Source organism: Oncorhynchus masou, chromosome 24 (assembly GCF_036934945.1).
Source record: "Oncorhynchus masou masou isolate Uvic2021 chromosome 24, UVic_Omas_1.1, whole genome shotgun sequence".
In the NCBI taxonomy this organism is placed as follows: Eukaryota; Metazoa; Chordata; class Actinopteri; order Salmoniformes; family Salmonidae; genus Oncorhynchus; species Oncorhynchus masou.
The window spans coordinates 31,069,143-31,095,688 of NC_088235.1; the positions used below are offsets into that span (position 1 = coordinate 31,069,143).

General features: G+C 41.2%; 1 protein-coding gene across 3 annotated transcripts in view; it reads left to right on the forward strand.

Moving 5' to 3' along the window:
• macrod2 (mono-ADP ribosylhydrolase 2) overlaps positions 1–26,546 on the forward strand; it is a 1,245,161-nt gene that overhangs the window by 1,169,865 nt on the left and 48,750 nt on the right. For all 3 annotated transcript variants that reach the window (XM_064933636.1, XM_064933637.1, XM_064933635.1), the window contains 3 exons: positions 16,153–16,227; positions 22,283–22,345; positions 23,150–23,215. In XM_064933636.1, the coding sequence (XP_064789708.1) occupies positions 16,153–16,227; positions 22,283–22,345; positions 23,150–23,215 (204 nt within the window). The remainder of the gene's footprint in view (positions 1–16,152; positions 16,228–22,282; positions 22,346–23,149; positions 23,216–26,546) is intronic.

The following is a 26,546-nucleotide window of genomic DNA, read 5'->3' on the forward strand; positions in this document are numbered from 1 at the left end:
TGGGCTGAGCGGGAACTGTACTTCCTCAGTGGTAGGGAGGCGAGCAGGTCAGAGGTGGATGAACGCAGTGCCCTTGCTTGGGTGTAGGGCCTGATCAGAGCCTGGAGGTACTGCGGTGCCGTTCCCCTCACAGCTCCGTAGGCAAGCACCATGGTCTTGTAGCGGATGCGAGCTTCAACTGGAAGCCAGTGGAGAGAGCGGAGGAGCGGGGTGACGTGAGAGAACTTGGGAAGGTTGAACACCAGACGGGCTGCGGCGTTCTGGATGAGTTGTAGGGGTTTAATGGCACAGGCAGGGAGCCCAGCCAACAGCGAGTTGCAGTAATCCAGACGGGAGATGACAAGTGCCTGGATTAGGACCTGCGCCGCTTCCTGTGTGAGGCAGGGCCGTCACAAGAAGCGAGATTTCAACTGGAGAGAGAGGGGAGAAAGAGGTCAGAGCACAGGGTAGGGCAGTGTGAGCAGAACCAGCGGTGTCGTTTGACTTAGCAAACGAGGATCGGATGTCGTCGACCTTCTTTTCAAAATGGTTGACGAAGTCATCTGCAGAGAGGGAGGAGGGGGGGAGGGGGAGGATTCAGGAGGGAGGAGAAGGTGGCAAAGAGCTTCCTAGGGTTAGAGGCAGATGCTTGGAATTTAGAGTGGTAGAAAGTGGCTTTAGCAGCAGAGACAGAGGAGGAAAATGTAGAGAGGAGGGAGTGAAAGGATGCCAGGTCCGCAGGGAGGCGAGTTCTCCTCCATTTCCGCTCGGCTGCCCGGAGCTCTGTTCTGTGAGCTCGCAGTGAGTCATCGAGCCACGGAGCGGGAGGGGAGGACCGAGCCGGCCTGGAGGATAGGGGACATAGAGAGTCAAAGGATGCAGAAAGGGAAGAGAGGAGGGTTGAGGAGGCAGAATCAGGAGATAGGTTGGAGAAGGTATGAGCAGAGGGAAGAGATGATAGGATGGAAGAGGAGAGAGTAGCGGGGGAGAGAGAGCGAAGGTTGGGACGGTGCGATACCATCCGAGTAGGGGCAGTGTGGGAAGTGTTGGATGAGAGCGAGAGGGAAAAGGATACAAGGTAGTGGTCGGAGACTTGGAGGGGAGTTGCAATGAGGTTAGTGGAAGAACAGCATCTAGTAAAGATGAGGTCGAGCGTATTGCCTGCCTTGTGAGTAGGGGGGAAGGTGAGAGGGTGAGGTCAAAAGAGGAGAGGAGTGGAAAGAAGGAGGCAGAGAGGAATGAGTCAAAGGTAGACGTGGGGAGGTTAAAGTCGCCCAGGACTGTGAGAGGTGAGCCGTCCTCAGGAAAGGAGCTTATCAAGGCATCAAGCTCATTGATGAACTCTCCGAGGGAACCTGGAGGGCGATAAATGATAAGGATGTTAAGCTTGAAAGGGCTGGTAACTGTGACAGCATGGAATTCAAAGTAGGCGATAGACAGATGGGTAAGGGAGAGAGAGAGAATGACCACTTGGGAGAGATGAGGATCCCGGTGCCACCACCCCGCTGACCAGAAGCTCGGGTGTGCGAGAACACGTGGGCGGACGAAGAGAGAGCAGTAGGAGTAGCAGTGTTATCTGTGGTGATCCATGTTTCCGTCAGTGCCAAGAAGTCGAGGGACTGGAGGGAGGCATAGGCTGAGATGAACTCTGCCTTGTTGGCCGCAGATCGGCAGTTCCAGAGGCTACCGGAGACCTGGAACTCCACGTGGGTCGTGCGCGCTGGGACCACCAGATTAGGTGGCCGCGGCCACGCGGTGTGGAGCGTTTGTATGGTCTGTGCAGAGAGGAGAGAACAGGGATAGATAGACACATAGTTGACAGGCTACAGAAGAGGCTACGCTAATGCAAAGGAGATTGGAATGACAAGTGGACTACACGTCTCGAATGTTCAGAAAGTTAAGCTTACGTAGCAAGAATCTTATTGACTAAAATTATTGAAATGATACAGTACTGCTGGAGTAGGCTAGCTGGCAGTGGCTGCGTTGTTGACTTTGTAGGCTAGCTGGTAGTGGCTGCGATGTTGACACTACACTAATCAAGTCGTTCCGTCGAGTGTAATAGTTTCTACAGTGCTGCTATTCGGGGGCTAGCTGGCTAGCTAGCAGGTTGATTGCGTTACGTTACCTTAAAAGAACGACAATAGCTGGCTAGCTAACCTAGAAAATCGCTCTAGGCTACATAATTGTCTTAGATACAAAGACGGCTATGTAGCTAGCTACGATCAAACAAATCAAACCGTTGTACTGTAATAGTTTCTACAGTGCTGCTATTCGGGGGCTAGCTGGCTAGCTACGTTAAAAGAACGACAATAGCTGGCCAGCTAACCTAGAAAATCGCTCTAGACTACACAGTTGTCTTAGATACAAAGACGGCTATGTAGCTGGCTAGCTACGATCAAACAAATCAAACCGTTGTACTGTAATGAAGTGAAATGAAAATGTGATACTACCTGTGGAGCGACGCGGAATGTTGACCGGGTAGTTGAAGTTCAATTCGGTAGAGGTTGGCTAGCTAGCTAGCAGCATCTCCTACGTTAAGGACGACAAATAGCTGGTTAGCTAACCTCGGTAAATTAAGATAATCACTCTAAGTCTACACACTCTAAACTACACAATTATCTTGGAACGAAGACAGCGAAGACAACTATGTAGCTAGCTGACACTACGCTAATCGAGTCGTTCAGTTGAGTGTAATAGTTTCTACAGTGCTGGTGGACAGTGGATGTGGATGTTAGCTAGCTGCTTAGCTAGCTGCTGGGCAGATACGTTAGGACGACGAAATACGATAATATGGTATGACGGCTGCGTGGTCCCATGGTGTTTATACTTGCATACTATTGTTTGTACAGATGAACGTGGTACCTTCAGGCGTTTGGAAATTGCTCCCAAGGATGAACCAGACTTGTGGAGGTCTACCATTTATTTCTGCGGTCTTGGATGATTTCTTTTGATTTTCCCATGATGTCAAGCAAAGAGGCACTGAGTTTGAAGGTAGGCCTTGAAATACATCCACAGGTACACCTCCAATTGACTCAAATCAGAAGCTTCTAAAGTCATGACATCATTTTCTGGAATTTTCCAAACTGTTTAAAGGCACAGTCAACTTAATGTATGTAAACTTTTGACTCACTGGAACTGTGATACAGTGAATTATAAGTGAAATAATCTGTCTGTAAACAATTGTTGGAAAAATTACTTGTGACATGCACAATGTAGATGTCCTAGCCGACTTGCCAAAACTATAGTTTGTTGACAAGAAAAACACGTTTTAATGACTCCAACCTAAGTGTATGTAAACTTCCGACTTCAACCGTATGTGTTCTGACGAGTGGGCACATTTTATGCCAGGCGAAATCGCGCCTCATTAGCTCATTATTATGGATGTTTCAAAAAAATTGTCACTAGAAAACAGCTTTAAAAAATGCAAATGTGGCTATTTTGCTGTTATTCTGGCTGCACTTTTCAAATCAAATTTTATTGGTCACATACACATGGTGAGCAGATGTTAATGTGAGTGTAGCGAAATGCTTGTGCTTCTAGTTCCGACAGTGCAGTAATATCTAAAAAGTAATCTAACAATTCCCCAACAACTACCTAATACACACAAATCTGAAGGGATGGAATAAGAATATGTACATAAATATAAATATATGGAAATATATGGATGAGTGATGACCCAGCAGCTTAGGCCAGGTGCAATAGATGTTAAAATGTACAGTATATACATATGAGTTGAGTAATGTAAGATGTTAACATTATTAAAGTGACATTGTTTAAAGTGACTAGTGATCCATTTATTAAAGTGACCAGTGATTTAAGTCTCAGAGAGGCTGCTGCCTACATAGAGTTAGTGATTGCTGTTTAGCAGTCTGATGGCCTTGAGATAGAAGCTGTTTTTCAGTGTCTTGGTCCCAGCTTTGATGCACCTGTACTGACCTCGCCTTCTGGATGGTTGCGGGGTGAACAGGCAGTGGCTCGGGTGGTTGTTGTCCTTGATGATCTTTTTGGCCTTCCTGTGACATCGGGTGCTGTAGGTGTCTTGGAGTACAGGTAGTTTGCTCCGGTGATGCGTTGTGCAGACCGCGCCACCCTCTGGAGAGCCTTGTGGTTGAGGGTGGTGCAGTTGCCATATCAGGCATTGATACAGCCTGACAAGATGCTCTCAATTGTGCATCTGTAAAAGTTTGTCAGGGTTTTAGGTGACAAGACACATTTCTTCAGCCTCCTGAGGTTGCGTGTGCCTCCAGTGCGCCTTCTTCACCACACTGTCTGTGTAGGTGGAACATTTCAGTTTGTCTCTGATATGTACACAGAGGAACTTAAAACTTTCTACCTTCCCCACTGCTGTCCCTTCGATGTGGATAGGGGGGTGCTCCCTCTGCTGACTGAACGACTGGGACGTGTCTCTAGCAAGCAAACCGATAGAACAAACGACCAGCCGGCTTGGGTAGCAACCCTTGATTTATTTTGGGACTATATCTTGTGGAAGGAGGAAATAGTATGAATAAATTAATCATAAGAAAGTGTTTAATGAAAATATGTCAATCAATATTTGAATATATTGGTAACCCTTTGTATAAAAGTAATAATGCCCTCAAAGCCGGTGTTTGGAGGATATATTGGCACTGTTTGCCGACACCCATGCCACTATATCCTCTAAACACCGGCTTTGAGGGCATTATCACTTCATTAGAACAAGTTATAAATGCAAAAGTATACTGATATTGTATCGTATAATAGCACTCACAGCTTTCCAAGAAAACTTTAATTGAGGCATTTATGGTCTGTTTACAGGCTATTGTGTGTGTGTGCGTGTGTGCGTGTGTGCGTGTGTGCGTGTGTGTGTGTGTGTGTGTGTGCTGTGCGTGCGTTCATGCACCATCCTACTCTCGTTCATATTGATGAAACGGTCTATGACTCTGTCATACAGTACACACTTTTATGTTTTGTTGTCCTAGGCTACCTGGCTAAAAATCTTGCTCGCTAGCCGAACTTCCTTTCATTGGCAACATTAGCTAGTTAACATTAGCCTTCTACATCGAGCTGCATATTTCATTTCATTGCACAATGTATGAATTTATTGTTGGATCCGTATCGCAGTTCTAATCATTGGCAGTAGAGAGAAGTAAAATGATAAGTCCAAATCTTCATCCATTGCTAATTTAGGAAAGGACCAATTTTAGCTAGCTAGCGACCGGAGGACAACAACACCACGAGATGCAACAATTCAAGATGTTTCTGTCAGTGACGTATTGCTCTCGATGTGACGTGATGTGATTGGAGTGAAGCTAAATCCAAACTGGCTTCCCTTGACACTTTTTTTTTTTGCTTCAGGACCATTCACAGTTGAGCTCACTCAGTTTAGCTGAATGCTGATTGGCTATTATTTTATACTTTTTTATCAAGGGAGTCCAAATGCTCGCTGGCTTCCCTTGCATTCAATGCTACGGGCGGCAACAATGTCATACTCTTTTTGACCGAACAGCATCAAATAGTTAGCCGACACATACATAGGGTGGCTGTTTTGCTCGTTCGGATGCTTTCTCCCAGGAGATACATTCAGCCTCTTACGAATTGAAGGAAAATTATGAAACACAGAGAGACAAAAGATAAATTATTTTATATGGATTTTGTATATTTATTGGTACATTTTCGGGTGAAGCCTGGCTTCCCTTGGATCCATGAATACAAGCCACTGATTGTAGGGCAGTACATGTGCATTGAACAACACTTCAGCTTGTCGGCATATTTTGTTATTTCTGTATAACAAAACATTTACGACGAAGTTGGCTCTTTTATACTGGGGGTAAATGGGAAAGAATACTTGTTTTCTTCAATATGTGTGCGTGGTCGAGGGGGAATTCCTTATTATCACGTGAATATTGACTCTCAATATTCATTCCATTTAGACTTTGGATTTCTTCCTGACAACAATGGCTGCCATTTTCACCATATTATGGAAATTTGAGGGTTTTGGCCTACATTCTGCAAATGTTCTCATCGCTGAAACATTTGATCTCAATACAGTTTTCTGTTCCCAAAACTAGAGTCTGGTATGAACAGAGTGGACAACTTTTTGTCAACTTTAGCCTTTGCCAAAGTTGTAAAAAATTGCATTGTTTAGGAGTACAAAGGCGAATTGAGTTATTGCACGTGCACTTCACAGAGTAGGCATTCCCTAATGGAAATTTGCAGATGTATGCTAGAATGGTCCAATTGGATCTCGTTAGCTCGTGCTTGGCTCTGCCCATCTCCTTGCTTGTTCTGCCCACTGTGACTCATCTGTTCCCATTAGAAACGACAGGCTGTGGTCTATCTTGGTTTAGTCATACAAATCTTTGGTCATATTTAACGTGTACGTCTTCTTCTTCTTTGGTATTTTGGCAGTCCGCAAACAAATGTTGAAGGTGCATGCGTCCACCTAGTGTATTGGCTGTGGATCAGCCTACTATTCTGCAGTATGACTTCATTACACTTTGTGAAAAAGTTGCCCTACAAACTAACCCTACATCCATTAAAACCCAATCACTATTCCACTACTTTGGCCCTATCTAATCCCACAACTAGCCAGCAGCCTGGTAGGAAGGGACACTGTTGTTCAAACACCTTGTAACTCTGCTGCAGTAAAATCTCGTACACCCAAGTACTTCTCTGCATCTGCCACCACAACATCTATCCTCTGTGATGTATGTTCCATTCCTGCGGTAAAGTTGTCCAGGAACGCTAAAAAACCAACCTTACTGAAGCACATGTTATTCCTATCACTCTCTATTGACCTCAGCCTACTTACAGGAATCCCCTTACGACCCCATCTTCCTCTACCACTCTCTATGAAGTGGCCATATTTTCAGTATATATTTTTAATACAGACTAGCTAAAAAAATAAGTGAAAATGTACAAATTATCCAATGAATTATGATCATTTTCAGGGAAAAAAGTGGAGGTGCCAAACATAAGTTTATACCCCCTAATTTGAATTTGCTCCAAGGCTAAGGGGGAGACAAGGCTGTTTGGCACATCTCAGTCATGAAGAGGAAAAGCTTTGCAGCTGTTTCTGATTAATAAACAATGCCATTCTGGTGGTTAGTAACATTCAAATAAAACTAAGCTCAGAAAATAATTTGTATGTCATATCATAGGAAAATACACTGTAATCACACGGATTTGCATGAAGTGAGCAGTTCAGATTTGTCACTTCAAGCCCAAATATTTCATACTAAAACGATGACTTATTGACTTAAAATCATTGTGCAACAATCAGGGGTAAGCTCTGGTCATCGTCTTTCAGCACGAAAAAGTGGAAGAGAGAGAAGGATAGTGAGAGCGAGAGAGACAAACACACCAGAATGTTCCTCTGACCGGAATTTCAGCTGTTATTTTCTGATAGTTTTCCCACAATTCTTCATGTTGAATCTGCGAAAATGACCAGCGTTCGCAGGCATACAGCAGGTCGTCGCTACAACACAACTCTGATGACAGCAAGCGATAGAAGACCCATGCGGAATTCTTTAGGGCTCCCACCCAGACTACTAGAGTCAGCATCAGAGACATGGTCTTTACCCCGGTACACGATCTACACGCGCAGCCTGATTCCGTGAGTGCTTCCCAAATGGCACCCTATTCCCTAAATAGTACACTACCTAAATAGTGGGCTATGCACTCGTTATTGTTATTTTATTGTGTTACTTTTTATTATTTTTTACTTCAGTTTATTTGGTAAATATTGTCTTAACTCCTCTTGAACTGCACTGGTTAAGGGCTTGTAAGTAAGCATTTCACAGTAAGGTCTACATTTGTGGTATTTGGAGCATGTGACAAATAAAGTTTGATTTGATTTGCACTACATAGGAAATAGGGTGATATTTGGGTCGCAGCCCCTAATTCTCTGTCTCATAGGGGGACTAATGTACAATCCTCCTGATTTGTTGTGATGACCTGCTTTGTGATGTAATTGTCATAAAATCCAAGAACAGGATACAGAGAAAGAGAGAGAGAGGGAGAGGGAGAAAAAGATTGAAAGAGAGAGGGAGACAGACAACGATGGAGGAGGAGAGCGGGCAGGAGCGAGAGAGAGGGGGGAGAGGCTGAGTGGAAGAGCGAGGCAACTGAGAAAGACACTTTAACCAGAGCCTTGATAAAGAGACAATGTCACAGGCCAGTTGGCATGCAGCAGTATCACTCTTCTTTCTCTATTATACAGTATAGAGAAATGATCAGATGTCACAAGACAGAGCTGGAGCAGGACACACAGCCAAAGCTCAATCCCCTAACTGTTTCTTTAGCACACAACAGAATAAACGAGTGAAAGGGAAAATGAGATAGACGGATGAGAGGGAGGGAGAAGATAGGTCGTCATTGTAAATAATCATTTGTTCTTAATTTACTTACCTGTATAAATAAAGGTTAAATAAAAATATGCAAAAAATAGAGTGAAAGATGAGTGAAAAAGTGAACGATGACAGGAGTTGGTTTAAGTGAGGCAGAAGGATACTAAGTAGAAACAGATAGCGATCTTCATTTTATCCCCGTAGGGGAACCCTTTATCTAGTGTTCTCCCAAAACCCTTTTATGTAGGGTTCTTCATAGAACCCCCTGTATATGGTTATACCTTAAATTATTTATGACAATACATTATTACATATATATCATAAGGCCTTTCTTTCAGGGCCTAGTTATACCATAGCACAGTGGTGTTAGGAAACTACAGGTTACAGGCCACATCAGGCCTGCAAGTCACATTATGCTGGCTGGCAAAGTGATTCCAGCCACATATTCAACAGTTTAGTTGGATTTTTTCAGAATGACTACCAGTGTTAGGATCATTGTGAGGAGACTACCTACGCCATTTAAACTGGAACAACCATTTCAGTATCTGGTGCAAAAAAATGATTAGATTAGTTTAGAAACATTTGTCATTTATTTTTGTGTAGCATAAGATTAATCAATAAATCAATGTAAATGCAAAAACACAAATATTAAAAACAATTCTAAAAATCAACCTGCAGTATAGCATGCTGAGTAATGGTAATGATTATGGTAAACGTTTGCCTAACTAGCCTAACTTCTTGACAACTCATCTGAAACATTTGTATAAATCAAGGTTAAAATATTGCTGCGTGCGCTCCGCATTTTCCTCAAATGGTCACCTCATTAAGATAAAGATGAAATGTACCTTATTTATTGTGTCATATTCCTCCTGCTGGCTGGCTGAGGCTCACTCCAGGCTGTCTGTTGTCACTTCACTTTTCAGAGCGTGGGGGAGTGTGAGGCCTCGGCAAAGATGCATGATGACTGCAGTGTGATTGGTCAATAATCTAACACATCTAGGGTGTGTTGTGTGGTTGTCAGCTATTAACTCATTCATTGCAGGAATTGACACATAATGTGTTGAAAAATGTTGTCAATACAGTGTTTAAAGTAACACAACATGTGCCATCCCTAATTAGACACAGGGACGTGTTAAAAAATAACACTTTGTTTCTGAGTGTACATTTTTCCTCAATAGTCAGAGCTTGTAGGAAAAAATAAATGTATTACTTTTAATGTGGGGAGAGAATTAAATTGAGAGGATGTATTTATGCCACACACACACACACACACACACACACACACACACACACACACACACACACACACACACACACATATTCCATTACCTGTACAGTATAGGCAGCTACTGTAGCCAGTAGCCTGTTTGCCCTTACATAGACAGGCTTCCCTCTGTGTTCAAACAAGCTCAGTGCAGGCATGGAGAATCAATGGCTTTTCCCCCTATGACGTCTGGCTTTCCCAGCACGCCGCGCAGTGACGCACACACCCACACCTTGCACACCCGTCACATATAATGACAGCTGCTGGTCGTAGCGCTCTGAAGCACTTTCTATTTGGCCAATTTCTCAGTGTGTTTTTCACCCATGTTTTGTCCGACGCTAAGGTTGGCTGGAATGCAGAGCAGACAGAGAGACAGTGTTTGTGGCAGAGAGTCATGGGTGAAGGGAGTGTCAGAGGGAGATGTGGATAGGTGTGTGTTGGAAGGGGTGTAGGTTGTTGCTGTAGGCAGCTATCTCACTGTAAAGGTTTAATATTCTACACACATCCTAATGCCTCTCACACAAACCCAGCAGAAACCCTCAACTGGAAGTGCATCAGTCTCTCCTCAACATTAGAGAGTAAAGTGGTGTTATGTACTGATGCTGAAAGCTAAGTCACTCAGGTGGATTCATCCATTTGTAGACCCTTCTATCACACACACATGCTAAGGACCTAGCGAGCACACACAGAGACTATTTATAGCTAGAGTTCCACAACAGTAGATATTGAAAATGATTACTCCACAGGCCTTAGCTAGTCTCCCGATTAACTCCTTGCCTATGTATCTGCATCCTGCTGCTTGCTGACGGTCCTATATGAGCATATTAGGGGCACATTCTTAACAATATACAAGCAGTCCTATGAGCCTCTCATCCCCAGCAGTACTGTACGTCCAAACCACTGACATACACTACCGTTCAAAAGTTTGGGTTCACATAGAAATGTCCTTGTTTTTTAAAGAGAAGCACCAAACAAATGTCCATTCTGTTACGACTTCTATAAATGGTGCGGTGGAGGAGTCAAATGCAGAGAGCAGGTAATATTGTACGTGAATCTATTTATTCCAACGACAGCGGAGACATGGACATGCCAACACTAGGGCGTAAGAAACCACCCGTCCAAAATACACAGGACTAAAACTGTCCAGAAAATAATGAGATAACACGAATACACCAACACCAAAATAACAGAGAACAAGCCCGCACAATACCCAGCGGGCCTAGTGCCCTTAAATAGCCTATAAACAACACTAACTCAAAACAGGTGTACCCAATTAAACCCAATAAACAGAAACCAAAGGAAAGGGAATTGATGACAGCTAATAGGCCGACGACCGCCGAGCACCGCCCGAACAGGAAGAGGCACCATCTTCGGCGAGATTCGTGACACATTCAAATGACATCAAATTGATCAGAAATACAGTGTAGGCATTGTTAATGTTGTAAATGACTATTGTAGCTGGAAACGGCTGATTTTAATGGAATATCTACATAGCGTACAGAGGCCCATTATCAGCAACCATCACTCCTGTGTTCCAATGGCACGTTGTGTTAGCTGATCCAAGTTTATAATTTTAAAAGGCTCATTGATCATTAGAAAACCCTTTTGCAATTATGTAAGCACAGCTGAAAACTGTTGGTCTGATTAAAGAAGCAATAAAACTAGTTAGACTAGTTGAGTATCTGGAGCATCAGCATTTGTGGGTTCGATTACAGGCTCAAAATGGTCAGAAACAAAGCACTTTCTTCTGAAACTCATCGGTCTATTCTTGTTCTGAGAAATGAAGGCTATTCCATGCGAGAAGCTGGCAAGAAACTGAAGATCTCGTACAACGCTGTGTACTACTCCCTTCACAGAACAGCGCAAACTGGCCCTAACCAGAATAGAAAGAGGAGTGGGAGGCCCCAGTGCACAACTGAGCAAGAGGACAAGTACATTCGAGTGTCTAGTTTGATAAACAGACACCTCACAAGTCCTCAACTGGCAGCTTCATTAAATAGTACCCAGAAAACACCAGTCTCAACGTCAACAGCGAAGAGGCAACTCAGAGATGCTGGCCATCTAGGCAGAGTTCCTCTGTCCAGGGTTTTGTGTTCTTTTGCCCATCTTAATATTTTATTTTTATTGGCCAGTCTGAGATATGGCTTTTTCTTTGCAACTTAAATAGTACCCGTCTCAACGTCAACAGTGAAGAGGCGACTCCGGAATGCTGGACTTCTAGGCAGAGTTGCAAAGAAAAAGCCATAGACTGACGAGTGTCAGAAGAAAGTGCTTTGTTTCTGACCATTTTGAGCCTGTAATCGAACCCACAAATGATGATGCTCCAGATACTCAACTAATCTAAAGAAGGACAGTTTTATTGCTTCTTTAATCAGGACAACAGTTTTCAGCTCTGCTAACATAATTGCAAAAGGGTTTTCTAATTATCAATTAGCCTTTTTAACTTGGATTAGCTAACACAACGTGGCATTAGAACACAGGAGTGATGGTTGCTGATAATGGGCCTCTGTACGCCTATGTAGATATTCCATTAAAAGTAATTTACAACATGAACAATGTCTACACTGTATTTCTGATCAATTTGATGTTATTTTAATAGACAAAACATTTGATTTTCTTTAAAAAACAGGGCATTTCTAAGTGACCCCAAACTTTTGAACGGTAGTGTACATACATACTGTCCTATGAGACTCTCATTCCTAGTGGTACTGTACGTCCAAACCACTGACATATATACATATAGTCCTATGAGTATGTTGTAAATCTGAAGTGAACTAGAATGAAGTGCAGAACCTCCTACTAAACCCTTCATCAGATACACACTGAATGCAGTAGGTACAGACTCAAACATTTGTTTCAAAAAGCATACAACATTTTTGAATTGTGTAAATTATTTTGTCTGCAAAGGGGAATCATATCCCTCATCCTTTACTTTAAATAAGATGGGGAGGACGAGTCACGGTGTTGCTTTGTCCTATTAGTGACACACAGACAACACACACATGCACACACACAACAAACATGCACACACACACCTTCCCTGCTCCTATTGTGTAGAATGGTATTTTAGAATATATTTTCATCAATAGCTCAACATTCTACAGTAAGAGTTATTTCACCTGCGTATTGCATTGGGAGGAAACAATGTGACAATACTGCCCCCTGCAGGAGAAAGCTAATAACTGTAAGATACAGTGGTGTCACTACAATGTGGTGGGTTATAATAGGGTCTGTGCTATCTGAGACCCTTGGGAAATCCCTACCCCATTGAAGTTGACAATTAAAATGGTTAGGGTTAAGGTTAGGGTTTAGGGTGGGACCACAGGAGGTTGGTGGCACCTTAATTGGGGAGGACAGGCTTGTGGTAATGGCTGGATTGGAATTAGTGGAATGGTATCAAAAACATCAAACACATGGTTTCCATGTGTTGGGTGCCATTCCTTTGACTCCTTTCCAGCCATTATTATGAGTCGTCCTCCCCTCAGTAGCCTCCACTGGTGTGGACATCTGAAGGATGCCGGATAGCACAAACCTTTAGTAATAGTGATCCTTGTGATATCACACACGGAATATGTTCTAAATTCTATATAGTGCACCACATTTGAACAGGGCCCATAGGGCTCTGGTCAAAAGTAGTGCACTATATAGGGAATAGGGTGATAGGGTGCCATTTGGGACACATGTACTGAATCAGTTTGAAAAGTACTGAGCAAATGTATGTTTTTGTCATTGTGTCCTTGTATACTCAGACAGGAAATATTCATGTTTACCAGATTCAGACAGAGTGATAACAATGCTATTGGATGAAGTGTATGGTAACTACATGTTGGGGTGGCAGGGTAGCCTAGTGTTTAGAGCGTTGGACTAGTAACCAAAAGGTTGCAAGTTCAAATCCCTGAGCTGACAAGGTGCAAATCTGCTGTTCTGCCCCTGAACAGGCAGTTAACCCACTGTTCCTAGGCCGTCATTGATAATAAGAATTTGTTCTTAACTGACTTGACTGACCTAATTAAATAAAGGCAAAAAAAATGTGTTTAACCATGAATGATATGTTGTGATCATGTTAGATAGGTGGTCCTATTTGGCTCAGATGGTAGAGCATGGTCCTTTGCAATGCAAGGATTATGAGTGATTCCTGCTGGGGCCACTCATATGAAAATGTAAGCTAGCTGGCCTGTAGGTTGCTTTGGATAAAAGTGTCAGCTAATTTATTTATACTGAACACAAATATAAACGCAGCATGTAAAGTGTTGGCCCCATGTTTCATGAGCTGAAATAAAATATCCCAGAAATGTTCCATATGCACAAAAAGCTTATTTCTCAAATGTTGTGGACAAATTTGTTTAGAGAGCATTTCTTATTTGACAAGATAATCCATCCATCTGACAGGTGTGGTGTATCAAGAAGTTGATTAAACAGCATGATCATTACACAGGTGCACCTTGTGCTGGGGACAATAAAAGGCCACTCTAAAATGTGCCGTTTAGTCACACAACACAATGCCACAGAGGGAGCTTTGAGGGAGCGTGCAATTGGCATGCTGACTGCAGGAATGTCCAGTAGACCAAGTGAAACCATGCCAACCCAGTACCTCCACATCCGGCTTCTTCACCTGGTGGATCGTCTGAGACCAGCTGATGAAACTGAGTATTTATGTCTGTAATAAAGCCCCTTTGTGTTGAAAACGAATTCTGATTGGCTGGGCCTGGCTCCTCAGTGGCTGGGCCTATACACTACCAGGCCCACCATGGCTGCACACCCTGCCCAGTCATGTGAAGTCCATAGGTCTAAGCCCATTAAGGTCTAAGGAATTATATGAACTGTTAACTCACAACAATTTAAAAGATTTTACTATGTTGTGTTCACATATTTGTTCAGTATAGATAAACACAGCATTTTTGGAAACACAAATACATCTCCACCTGATGTGACAAGATAGACAAGACAATAAATAAATAACTATACTATCTTAGGCTGCATACAGTGCATTGCAAAAGTATTCACCCCCCTTTGCGTTTTTCCTATTTTGTTGCATTACAACCTGTAATTTAAATGAATTCTTATTTGGACTCAATGTAATGGACATACACAAAATAGTCCAAATTGGTGAAGTAAAATTTAAAAAATTACTTGTTTAAAAAAATTCAAGAAAATACAAAAGGGAAAGGTGGTGCGTGTTTATGTAAATAATATAAATAATATCTGGTGCAACCAATTACCTTCAGAAGTCACAGAATTAGTTAGATCGCACACAGGGGGATTTCATTTAAGTGCCACATGATCTGTCACATGATCTCAGTATATATACACCTGATCTGAAAGTCCCCAGCGTCTGCAACACCACTAAGCAAGGGGAAACACAAAGCAAGCAGCACTATGAAGACCAAGGAGCTCTCCAAACAGGTCCGCGACAAAGTTGTGGAGAAGTACAGATCAGGGTTGGGTTATAAAAAATATTTACATCCCATGGAGCACCATTAAATCCATTATTAAAAAATTGAAAGAGTTTGGCACCACAACAAACCTGCAAAGAGAGGGCGGGGTCATAGTTATGCACACTCAAGTTTTCTGGGGGTTTTTTGGTCTTATTTCTTGTTAGTTTCACAATAAAAAATATTTTGCATCTTCAAAGTGGTAGGCATGTTGTGTAAATCAAATGATACAAAACCCCCAAAAATCCATTTTAATTCCAGGTTGTAAAGCAAACAAAATAGGAAAAATGCCAAGGGGGTGAATACTTTTGCAAGCCACTGTATATAAGGCCATGATTCCCATGTAAATAGAATGCCAATCATGATTACTGGGAAGAATTGCTGTTGCTGTGTGTTTGTGAGTGTTTGTGCGTGTTTGTGAGTGTTTGTGCGTGTTTGTGCGTGCTTGCATGCGTCCGTGCCTGCGTGTGTGTCAACATTTTCAGATTGACAGCAGCACTCGAGACAAACACCAAAAACAAGGCTTTGGTAGAAATTGTTCTCCTTCCCCATCTAATGGGGTCTGCCATTTTTATTGTTCAGAGAATGGGTCTAAAATTGCATAGATATGAAAAAATAGCTTTTTTTCCTTCAGCTTGTTAGAAAAGCAATTATAGAAGCAGCACAATAGCCATTCATACAGCATGTTAGCTTATTGGTGTCATGGCTTTCATTTACTCAATTTGTCCCAAATGTCATTGCTGAGAGAGGGGAGGGAAGGATGGAGGAGAGGGGAGGGAAGGATGGAGGAGAGGGGAGGGAAGGATGGAGGAGAGGGGAGGGAAGGATGGAAGGATGGAGGAGAGGGGAGGGAAGGATGGAGGAGAGGGGAGGGAAGGATGGAGGAGAGGGGTGGAAAGGATGGAGGAGAGGGGAGGGAAGAGGGAGGGAGTCATTTAGTAATCTTGGCAACATTTCGACATGCTGGTCTCTTGAATGTTGGCATCAATTTGACATTTAGCGAATTGTGTTATGTCCAGACAAGACAACACGGTCTTGTCCAACCAGACCAATGTAGACAATCCTGTACTGTCATGGCGGAGATACTGTAGAAGATGCTATGTGTTTGCTCAGGGGCTGACCAATGTCTCTCCTTCTACTGTCTGTACAGATGAGCTAGATCCACCTAAAGAAGACGCTGACAACCATACAGCCATGGAGCAAGATACCCAGGACTCACAGACAGGTAACATGGATACATATACATTCAGGTAGTTAACACAAGCACTATCCTGAAGCTGGTATCTGTTCTGTCCTTCTATCCTGTGTGTGCCACCCACCACTCTCTGTGTCAAGCTTCAAGTTTATTTTGCCATAGTGTAGGGAATACATTAACATTCTCCCTCATCCCACGAGCTCTCGAAACACATCGTCACTGTGTGCTACTACTCTGAATGAACTTCAGTTGTCCGGCTTGCAGGAATAAGAAGGATAAACAAAGACATATCAATTATGTATAGCCTTGGATGTGACAGTGACAAGTTGTCATGAGTTTGTTATTTTTGTTTTTAACTAGGAAGTGATGTTATTGTTAGTATAGGAGACGTACAAACACACACACACACACACACACACACACACACACACACACACACACACACACACACACACACACACACACACACACACACACACGTACATATTCACACACAGCAAATTCTCCAGATTAACATTGTTTTAAATGAACACTGAGAGGGTTATAAATTAACACTGGAATTGTGGACTCTGTGGACCCTTATACACATTGGAATAGTGTTAAATTAACACACTGCTTAGTGTAAAGCGTTATTCAACTAAGCTTTGCCTTTCAAATAAATTGTTACCACCCATGACTGTATTTGTTAGTGACAGAGACATGGTTATTGCATTCATCCATTTTCAGTCCTATGGACTTCACCAAGTCAGATCCTATAAAATAAAATAAATACAGTGCCTTGCGAAAGTATTCGGCCCCCTTGAACTTTGCAACCTTTTGCCACATTTCAGGCTTGAAACATAAATATATAAAACTGTATTTTTTTGTGAAGAATCAACAACAAGTGGGACACAATCATGAAGTGGAACGACATTTATTGGATATTTCAAACTTTTTTAACAAATCAAAAACTGAAAAATTGGGCGTGCAAAATGATTCAGCCCCTTTACTTTCAGTGCAGCAAACTCTCTCCAGAAGTTCAGTGAGGATCTCTGAATGATCCAATGTTGACCTAAATGACTAATGATGATAAATACAATCCACCTGTGTGTAATCAAGTCTCCGTATAAATGCTGCCTGCACTGTGATAGTCTCAGAGGTCCGTTAAAAGCGCAGAGAGCATCATGAAGAACAAGGAACACACCAGGCAGGTCCGAGATACTGTTGTGAAGAAGTTTAAAGCCGGATTTGGATACAAAAAGATTTCCCAAGCTTTAAACATCCCAAGGATCACTGTGCAAGCGATAATATTGAAATGGAAGGAGTATCAGACCACTGCAAATCTACCAAGACCTGGCCGTCCCTCTAAACTTTCAGCTCATACAAGGAGAAGACTGATCAGAGATGCAGCCAAGAGGCCCATGATCCCTCTGGATGAACTGCAGAGATCTACAGCTGAGGTGGGAGACTCTGTCCATAGGGCAACAATCAGTCGTATATTGCACAAATCTGGCCTTTATGGAAGAGTGGCAAGAAGAAAGCCATTTCTTAAAGATATCCATAAAAAGTGTTGTTTAAAGTTTGCCACAAGCCACCTGGGAGACACACCAAACATGTGGAAGAAGGTGCTCTGGTCAGATGAAACCAAAATTGAACTTTTTGGCAACAATGCAAAAAGTTATGTTTGGCGTAAAAGCAACACAGCTCATAACCCTGAACACACCATCCCCACTGTCAAACATGGTGGTGGCAGCATCATGGTTTGGGCCTGCTTTTCTTCAGCAGGGACAGGGAAGATGGGTAAATTTATGGGAAGATGGATGGAGCCAAATACAGGACCATTCTGGAAGAAAACCTGATGGAGTCTGCAAAAGACCTGAGACTGGGACGGAGATTTGTCTTCCAACAAGACAATGATCCAAAACATAAAGCAAAATCTACAATGGAATGGTTCAAAAATAAACATATCCAGGTGTTAGAATGGCCAAGTCAAAGTCCAGACCTGAATCCAATCGAGAATCTGTGGAAAGAACTGAAAACTGCTGTTCACAAATGCTCTCCATCCAACCTCACTGAGCTCGAGCTGTTTTGCAAGGAGGAATGGGAAAAAATTTCAGTCTCTCGATGTGCAAAACTGATAGAGACATACCACAAGCGACTTACAGCTGTAATCGCAGCAAAAGGTGGCGCTACAAAGTATTAACTGAAGGGGGCTGAATCATTTTGCACGCCCAATTTTTCAGTTTTTGATTTTTTTTAAAAGTTTGAAATATCCAATAAATGTCGTTCCACTTCATGATTGTGTCCCACTTGTTGTTGATTCTTCACAAAAAAGTTTTTTTTACAGTTTTATATCTTTATGTTTGAAGCCTGAAATGTGGCAAAAGGTCGCAAAGTTCAAGGGGGCCGAATACTTTCGCAAGGCACTGTATATAAATATATATTATCTAACACAATAGCTGTGTTTGAATACCCATACTAACATACTGTATACTACATACTTAATGAGTATATTCCCAATACTATATACTATTAGTTAATTTTAGTATAATGTAAATGAACGGTATCCTTTCAGTTGAGTGTACTAGCGCTTCGCCTGTCTACCGGAAGTTGATGCTGTTGCTATACAACTTCTTGCTAGCTTGTTAGCATAACAAATTATTAGACATCTTACGACTTCATTAACTATGTCCACTAAGAACGCACAATGACTATACCACTTAGCTAAGCTAGAATGACGTGAATAATAAAGTCAATAAACGTTGGGTAAAACCAAACATTGGGTAGTTAGTTAGATAGCATATAGTTAATATAATGGAAAGTTTGATGTATTAGTTGCCAACTATTGTTAGGTAGCTAGCTAACATACCGGTACACACAAGCAACTGATGTAATTATAACGTTATGCTATGCGGTTTGTAAAGCTAGTGCAGCCAACATAACGTGAAACATAAGTTATTTGAAAAGTCATTACTTTTTAATTTCATTCCTCAACATTTTCATAACATTTGTCATGATTAATTAAAGCAATGAATATTTACTTTTTGTACTTACATTGATATCTGCTCTCGTTGGACGTTGGCTGCATATTTTCCGCCATTTTCTTCAAATCTGAAAATGTTGTGAAGCCACACACATTTTCTGAAGAATTGCATTATGGGCCCTAAAAGCACAGAAATTGTGTTCACTGCTTGTATGCTTCGATTTTTGGCGAATGTAGTACGACATCCGGGAACTTATTGGCATACTAACTATATCCATACTATGACCAATAAGCATACTACATACTCAATTTACGTCACAAATAGTATTCAAACACAGCTAATAGCATACGTTGTTCATACGGCCTTATTTTGAGAGCCTAAACTGTAAAAATAAAAACGTAACTTATCTTTACAGTAACTTCTAAGTTACTAGTGGGTTGTACCATATGTGAACTGATGATAATGCTAACTCTGGAATCAGTGTGGCACACACATCAGTATGACACACACACAATCAACATCACACATCCAACTCAGACATTGATTGCGTGTGTATGTGTGTGTGCGTGCATGTTTGTGTGTTTGTCTGCCTGCATGTGTGTGTTTGTGAGACGTGCGTGTACTTGCATTGGTGTGAGAGCAGCCATTGTTTTTTTGTTATTTCCAGAATGTAAATGTGTGTTTGTGTGTGTGGGCGGATAACATAATTGATGGGTTACATCTCGCTCTGCTCAGCCATATACCCCCTCCAGAGCACAGCAAACACAGGTGCGAGCAGTTACTACATATCGCATATCACACAGAGAGATAGGATGTATATGAGAGGGTGAAAGAGAGTGGGAGAGAGAGAGAGGGTGAAAGAGAGTGGGAGAGAGAGAGAGAGAGAGAGAGAGAGTGAGAGAGAGAGAGTGAGAGAGAGAGAGAGAGAGAGAGAGAGGAGAGAGAATAGAGGGGGACAAAGATATGAGAACGGGTTTGTAATTCTTTTTTGGGTTTATTAAGTTAATTTGGCAGCGACATGAGCTCTAGAGAGAGACAGTGACAGACTTGAGAAAGACAGATAGATAGATAGATAGATAGATAGATAGATAGATAGATAGATAGATAGATAAGCTCTCTCTACGTGTGCTCTCTCTAAAATGTGGTCAATGTATTACATATTGTTATTCCCACCAATTCTTACACAAAGCAGACAAGCACACACACTGAACGGGTTGGACGCTAGCCTTCAATATAGTCTAGCCTTCACTCATAAAGGGATGTTTGGTAGCCTATATTAGCCACTAGTCCATACTGTAAAGCAGACGAGCACACATTTCAATGGTTGGAATCTATGTTAGTGGCTATTCTTCACTCTTATTGCCCATGGGGCTTCCTTCCATAGGCTTAACTCATGGGGACTGGGTGGGTGGGCTGCAGTATCAACCAATCAACTTAATGTAGACATGTCACTAGTGTCTGTGAGACTCTCATCACACACACACACACTGTGTCATTCTGGAAATAATAACAATACGATGGCTGGTCTCACACCGACGCACACACACACGCATGTCACACACACATGAACCCCCACACACTTTAAAACAGTGGAGGGGAGAGAAAATTGAGAAGGGGGGGAGAGAGAAGAGAGAGGGGAGGGGAGAGAGAGGGGAGAGAAGAGAGAGGGGAGAGAGAGGGGAGAGATAGGGGAGCAAGAGAGGGGAGAGGAGAGAGAGGGGAGAGAAGAGAAAGGGGAGAGAGATGTGAGAGATTAGGGAGCAAGAGAGGGGAGAGGAGAGAGAGGGGAGAGAAGAGAGAGAGGAGAGAGAGAGGTGAGAGATAGGGGAGCAAGAGAGGGGAGAGGAGAGAGAGGGGAGAGGAGAGGCGAGAGATAGGGGAGCAAGAGAGGGGAGAGGCGAGAGATAGGGGAGCAAGAGAGGGGAGAGGAGAGAGATAGGGGAGCAAGAGAGGGGAGAGGAGAGAGAGGGGAGAGAAGAGAGAGAGGTGAGAGATAGGGGAGCAAGAGAGGGGAGAGGAGAGAGAGGGGAGAGGAGAGGCGAGATAGGGGAGCAAGAGAGGGGAGAGGAGAGAGGGGAGAGAAGAGAGAGGGGAGAGAGAGGTGAGAGATAGGGGAGCAAGAGAGGGGAGAGGAGAGAGAGGGGAGAGGAGAGAGAGGGGAGAGGAGAGGCGAGAGATAGGGGAGCAAGAGAGGGGAGAGGAGAGAGAGGGGAGAGGAGAGAGAGGGGAGAGGACAGAGGGGAGAGGACAGAGGGGAGAGAAGAGAGAGGGGAGAGAGAGGTGAGAGATAGGGGAGCAAGAGAGGGGAGAGGAGAGAGAGGGGAGAGGAGAGGCGAGAGATAGGGGAGCAAGAGGGGCGGCAGGGTGTGATGAGAGCCGGTTGGACTAGTAACCGGAAGGTTGCAAGTTCAAACCCCCGAGCTGACAAGGTACAAATCTGTCATTCTGCACCTGAACAGGCAGTTAACCCACTGTTCCTAGGCCGTCATTGAAAATAAGAATTTGTTCTTAACTGACTTGCCTAGTTAAATAAAGGTAAAATAAATAAATAAAATAAAAGAGAGGGGAGGGGAGAGGAGAGGAGAGAGAGAGGTGAGAGATAGGAGAGAGGGAGTGACAGACTAGACAGACCGGACAGAGCAGGCAGACAGATGGACAGAAAGACAGGGAGCTGATGTGATACACGATTACTCTCTCTCTATTTTAAATACTATTTTAAATACATTACATTAATGGTCTACATCATGCAAAGTCATGCTTTCAGAGTACAGTTAGAATGGTGGTAAAAGGATGTCCAGCAACAAAATGGCTGAATGATCTCCATGACATATCAAGAGCTTGGGACTATAAGGTTCTATTTGCAAAAATAATTGGCTTTAAATTTCCGAAACCTCATTGATTTGAATGATGTCTAGAATATTTGTCTTCTATTCTTTTGAACTTAACAACATCATTTGGGATATTTAGCGTACTCTATAGTTAGAGAATATTGAACTGAACAAGGCTATATCAATAACTCAATCTTGATAAAAATGCAGATAGAACCTTATAGTTCCAAGCTCTCGATGGTTCAGTGTTCTCAGATGAGAGGTTTTAATGATATCAAATGTGTGTGTGTCCAGGTGAAGCAGAGGAAAAGAAAGCTGACGAGAAGAGTGAAAATAAAGAAATGGAGGATGCTACTGGTAAGATATCTCTCTCTCTTCCTCTCTTCCTCTCTTCCTCTCTCTCTCTCTCTCTCTCTCTCTCTCTCTCTCTCTCTCTCTCACTCACTCATCTCCATTTTCTTGTCCTCCTTCACTCTCTCTTCCTATCTTGAGGCCGCATTTATTGTAGCTGGGGATTTTAATAAAGCAAATTTGAGGAAAGCACTACCGAAGTTCTATCAAGCATTGCCGGCAGTACTCACGCTTCAAAAACTCTCAACCATTGTTGCTCTCCTTTCCGGGGTGGCTACAAGGCCCTCCTCCGCCCTCCCTTCAGCAAATCAGATCACGACTCCATTCTACTTTTCCCTTTCTATCTGCAGAAACTCAAACAGGAAGTACCTGTGCTAAGGTCTATTCAACGTTAGTCTGACCAATCAGAATCCATGCTTCAAGAATGTTTTGATCACGCGGACTAGGATATGTTCCGGTTTGCCTCTGAGAAGAACATTGACTGAGTTCATCAGGAAGTGCATAGGGGACGTTGTTCCCAATGTAACTATTAAAACCTGCCCAAACCAAAAACTGTGCATAGATGGCAGTATTCCGAACCCTCATTGGTTTGAATGATGTCCAGAATTTTTATCATGTATTCTTTTGAACTTAACAACATAAATTGGGGTGTTTATAGTACTATATAGGTGAACATTGAACAGAACAAGGCTATATCAATAACTCAATCTTGACAAAAATGCAGATAGAATCTTATAGTTCCAAGCTCTCGATGGTTCAGTGTTCTCAGATGAGAGGTTTTAATGATATCAAATGTGTGTGTGTGTCCAGGTGAAGCAGAGGAAAAGAAAGCTGACGAGAAGAGTGAAAATACAGAAATGGAAAAGGATGCTACTGGTAAGATCTCTCTCTCTCTCTCTCTCTCTCTCTCTCTCTCTCTCTCTCTCTCTCTCTCTCTCTCTCTCTCTCTCTCTCTCTCTCTCTCTCTCTCTCTCTCTCTCTCTCTCTCTTCTCCATTCTCTTGTCCTCTTTCACTCTCTTTTCCTCCAGCACAGCTGACGACTTTTATTAAAAACTCTATAGGAACAGGGAAGCCATAGTGTAGTGTTGCCTTCAGAATATGTCCTCTCAAACCCTGGAGGCTGGTGAAGTCTCTCTAGCTGGTTGATTGTGTCAGTGTGTCTTTGTAATATCAAACCAGTTCCCGGTTCCTCCACTCTCTCTTCCTCTACTTCATCCTCGTTCCATAAGGCTCTGGTCAAAAGTAGTGCAATATGTAGGGGAAAAGTGTGGGACTCAGCATTTGTTTTTCATTATAATATAAGCCATTTAACAGACACTCCTGTTCACTTACTGTAAATGAAGCTGCACAAGCAGCAGAGATACACTTTCCCTCTTGTCATCATACAAACGTCATTACTTAGAGCACATCATTATTCAAACACATGTCAGAGTGTCGTCTCACTGGCCAGACTCACAGATTCATATCTACTAGGTCTGTCCTGCCCATATGCTTCATCTGTAAACAGTCGTTTATACAGTAGTTATACAGTGTTATAGTTACAGTATAGTAGTTACAGTAGTTATACAGTATAGTAGTTACAGTAGTTATACAGTCTAGTAGTTACAGAATAGTGGTTATACAGTATAGTAGTTACAGTATAGTAGTACAGTAGTTATACAATATAGTAGTTACAGTATAGTAGTTATATTAGTTATACAGTATCGTAGTTACAGTATAGCAGTACAGTAGTTATACAGTATAGTAGTTACATTATAGTAGTTATATTAGTTATATAGTATAGTAGTTACAGTATAGTAGTACAGTAGTTATACAGTATAGTAGTTACAGTATAGTAGTACAGTAGTTATACAGTATAGTAGTTACAGTATAGTAGTTATATTAGTTATATAGTATAGTAGTTACAGTATAGTAGTACAGTACTTATACAGTCTAGTAGTTACAGAATAGTGGTTATACAGTATAGTAGTTACAGTATAGTAGTACAGTAGTTATACAATATAGTAGTTACAGTATAGTAGTTATATTAGTTATACAGTATCGTAGTTACAGTATAGCAGTACAGTAGTTATACAGTATAGTAGTTACATTATAGTAGTTATATTAGTTATATAGTATAGTAGTTACAGTATAGTAGTACAGTAGTTATACAGTATAGTAGTTACAGTATAGTAGTACAGTAGTTATACAGTATAGTAGTTACAGTATAGTAGTTATATTAGTTATATAGTATAGTAGTTACAGTATAGTAGTACAGTAGTTATACAGTATAGTAGTTACAGTATAGTTGTACAGTAGTTATACAGTATAGTTGTACAGTAGTTTTACAGTATAGTAGTTACAGTACAGCAGTACAGTAGTGATACAGTATAGTAGTTACAGTATAGTTGTACAGTAGTTATACAGTATAGTAGTTACAGTATAGTAGTTATATTAGTTATACAGTATAGTTGTACAGTAGTTATACAGTATAGCAGTTACAGTATAGTAGTACAGTAGTTATACAGTCTAGTAGTTACAGAATAGTGGTTATACAGTATAGTAGTTACAGTATAGTAGTACAGTAGTTATACAGTATAGTAGTTATATTAGTTATACAGTATAGTTGTACAGTAGTTATACAGTATAGTAGTTACAGTATAGTAGTACAGTAGTTATACAGTATAGTAGTACTGTAGTTATACAGTATAGTAGTTACAGTATAGGTGTACAGTAGTTATACAGTATAGTAGTACTGTAGGTATATAGTATAGTAGTTGCAGTATAGTAGTACAGTAGTTATACAGTATAGTAGTTACAGTATAGTAGTACAGTAGTTATACAGTATAGTAGTACTGTAGTTATACAGTATAGTAGTTACAGTATAGGTGTACAGTAGTTATACAGTATAGTAGTACAGTAGTTATACAGTATAGTAGTTACAGTATAGATGTACAGTAGTATAACTACTCTACTATACACTACTATACTGTATAACTACTGTACACCTACAATGTACAACTATACTGTATAACTACTGTACAACTATACTGTATAACTAATATAACTACTATACTGTAACTACTATACTGTATAACTACTGTACAACTATACTGTAACTACTATACAGTATAGGTGTACAGTTATATTAGTTATATTAGTTATACAGTATAGTTGTACAGTAGTTATACAGTATAGTAGTACAGAAGTTATACAGTATAGTAGTTACAGTATAGTAGTACAGTAGTTATATAGTATAGTAGTTACAGTATAGGTGTACAGTAGTTATATAGTATAGTAGTTACAGTATAAATGTACAGTAGTTATACAGTATAGTAGTTACAGTATAGTTTTACAGTAGTTATACAGTATAGTTGCACAGTAGTTATACAGTATAGTAGTACAGTAGTTATACAGTATAGTAGTTACAGTATAGTTGTACAGTAGTTATATAGTATAGTAGTTACAGTATAGATGTACAGTAGTTATACAGTATAGTAGTTACAGTATAGTAGTACAGTACTTATACAGTATAGTAGTTACAGTATAATAGTACAGTAGTTATACAGAATAGTAGTTACAGTATAGTTGTACAGTAGTTATATAGTATAGTAGTTACAGTATAGATGTACAGTAGTTATACAGTATAGTAGTTACAGTATAGTTGTACAGTAGTTATACAGTATAGTAGTTACAGTGTAGTTGTACAGTAGTTATAGTAGTATACAGTATAGTAGTTAGTTATACAGTATAGTTGTACAGTAGTAGTTATACAGTATAGTAGTTACAGTATAGTAGTATAGGTATATAGTATAGTAGTTGCAGTATAGTAGTACAGTAGTTATACAGTATAGTAGTTACAGTATATAGTACAGTAGTTACAGTAGTTATACAGTATAGTAGTTACAGTATAGGTGTACAGTAGTTATACAGTATAGTAGTATAGTAGTTGCAGTATAGTACAGTAGTTATACAGTAGTTAGTTACAGTATAGTAGTACAGTAGTTATACAGTATAGTAGTACTGTAGTTATACAGTATAGTAGTTACAGTATAGGTGTACAGTAGTTATACAGTATAGTAGTACAGTAGTTATACAGTATAGTAGTACAGTAGTATAACTACTCTACTATACACTACTATACTGTATAACTATGTACTATTAATGTACAACTATACTGTATAACTACAGTATTACAACTATACTGTATAACTAAGTATAACTAGT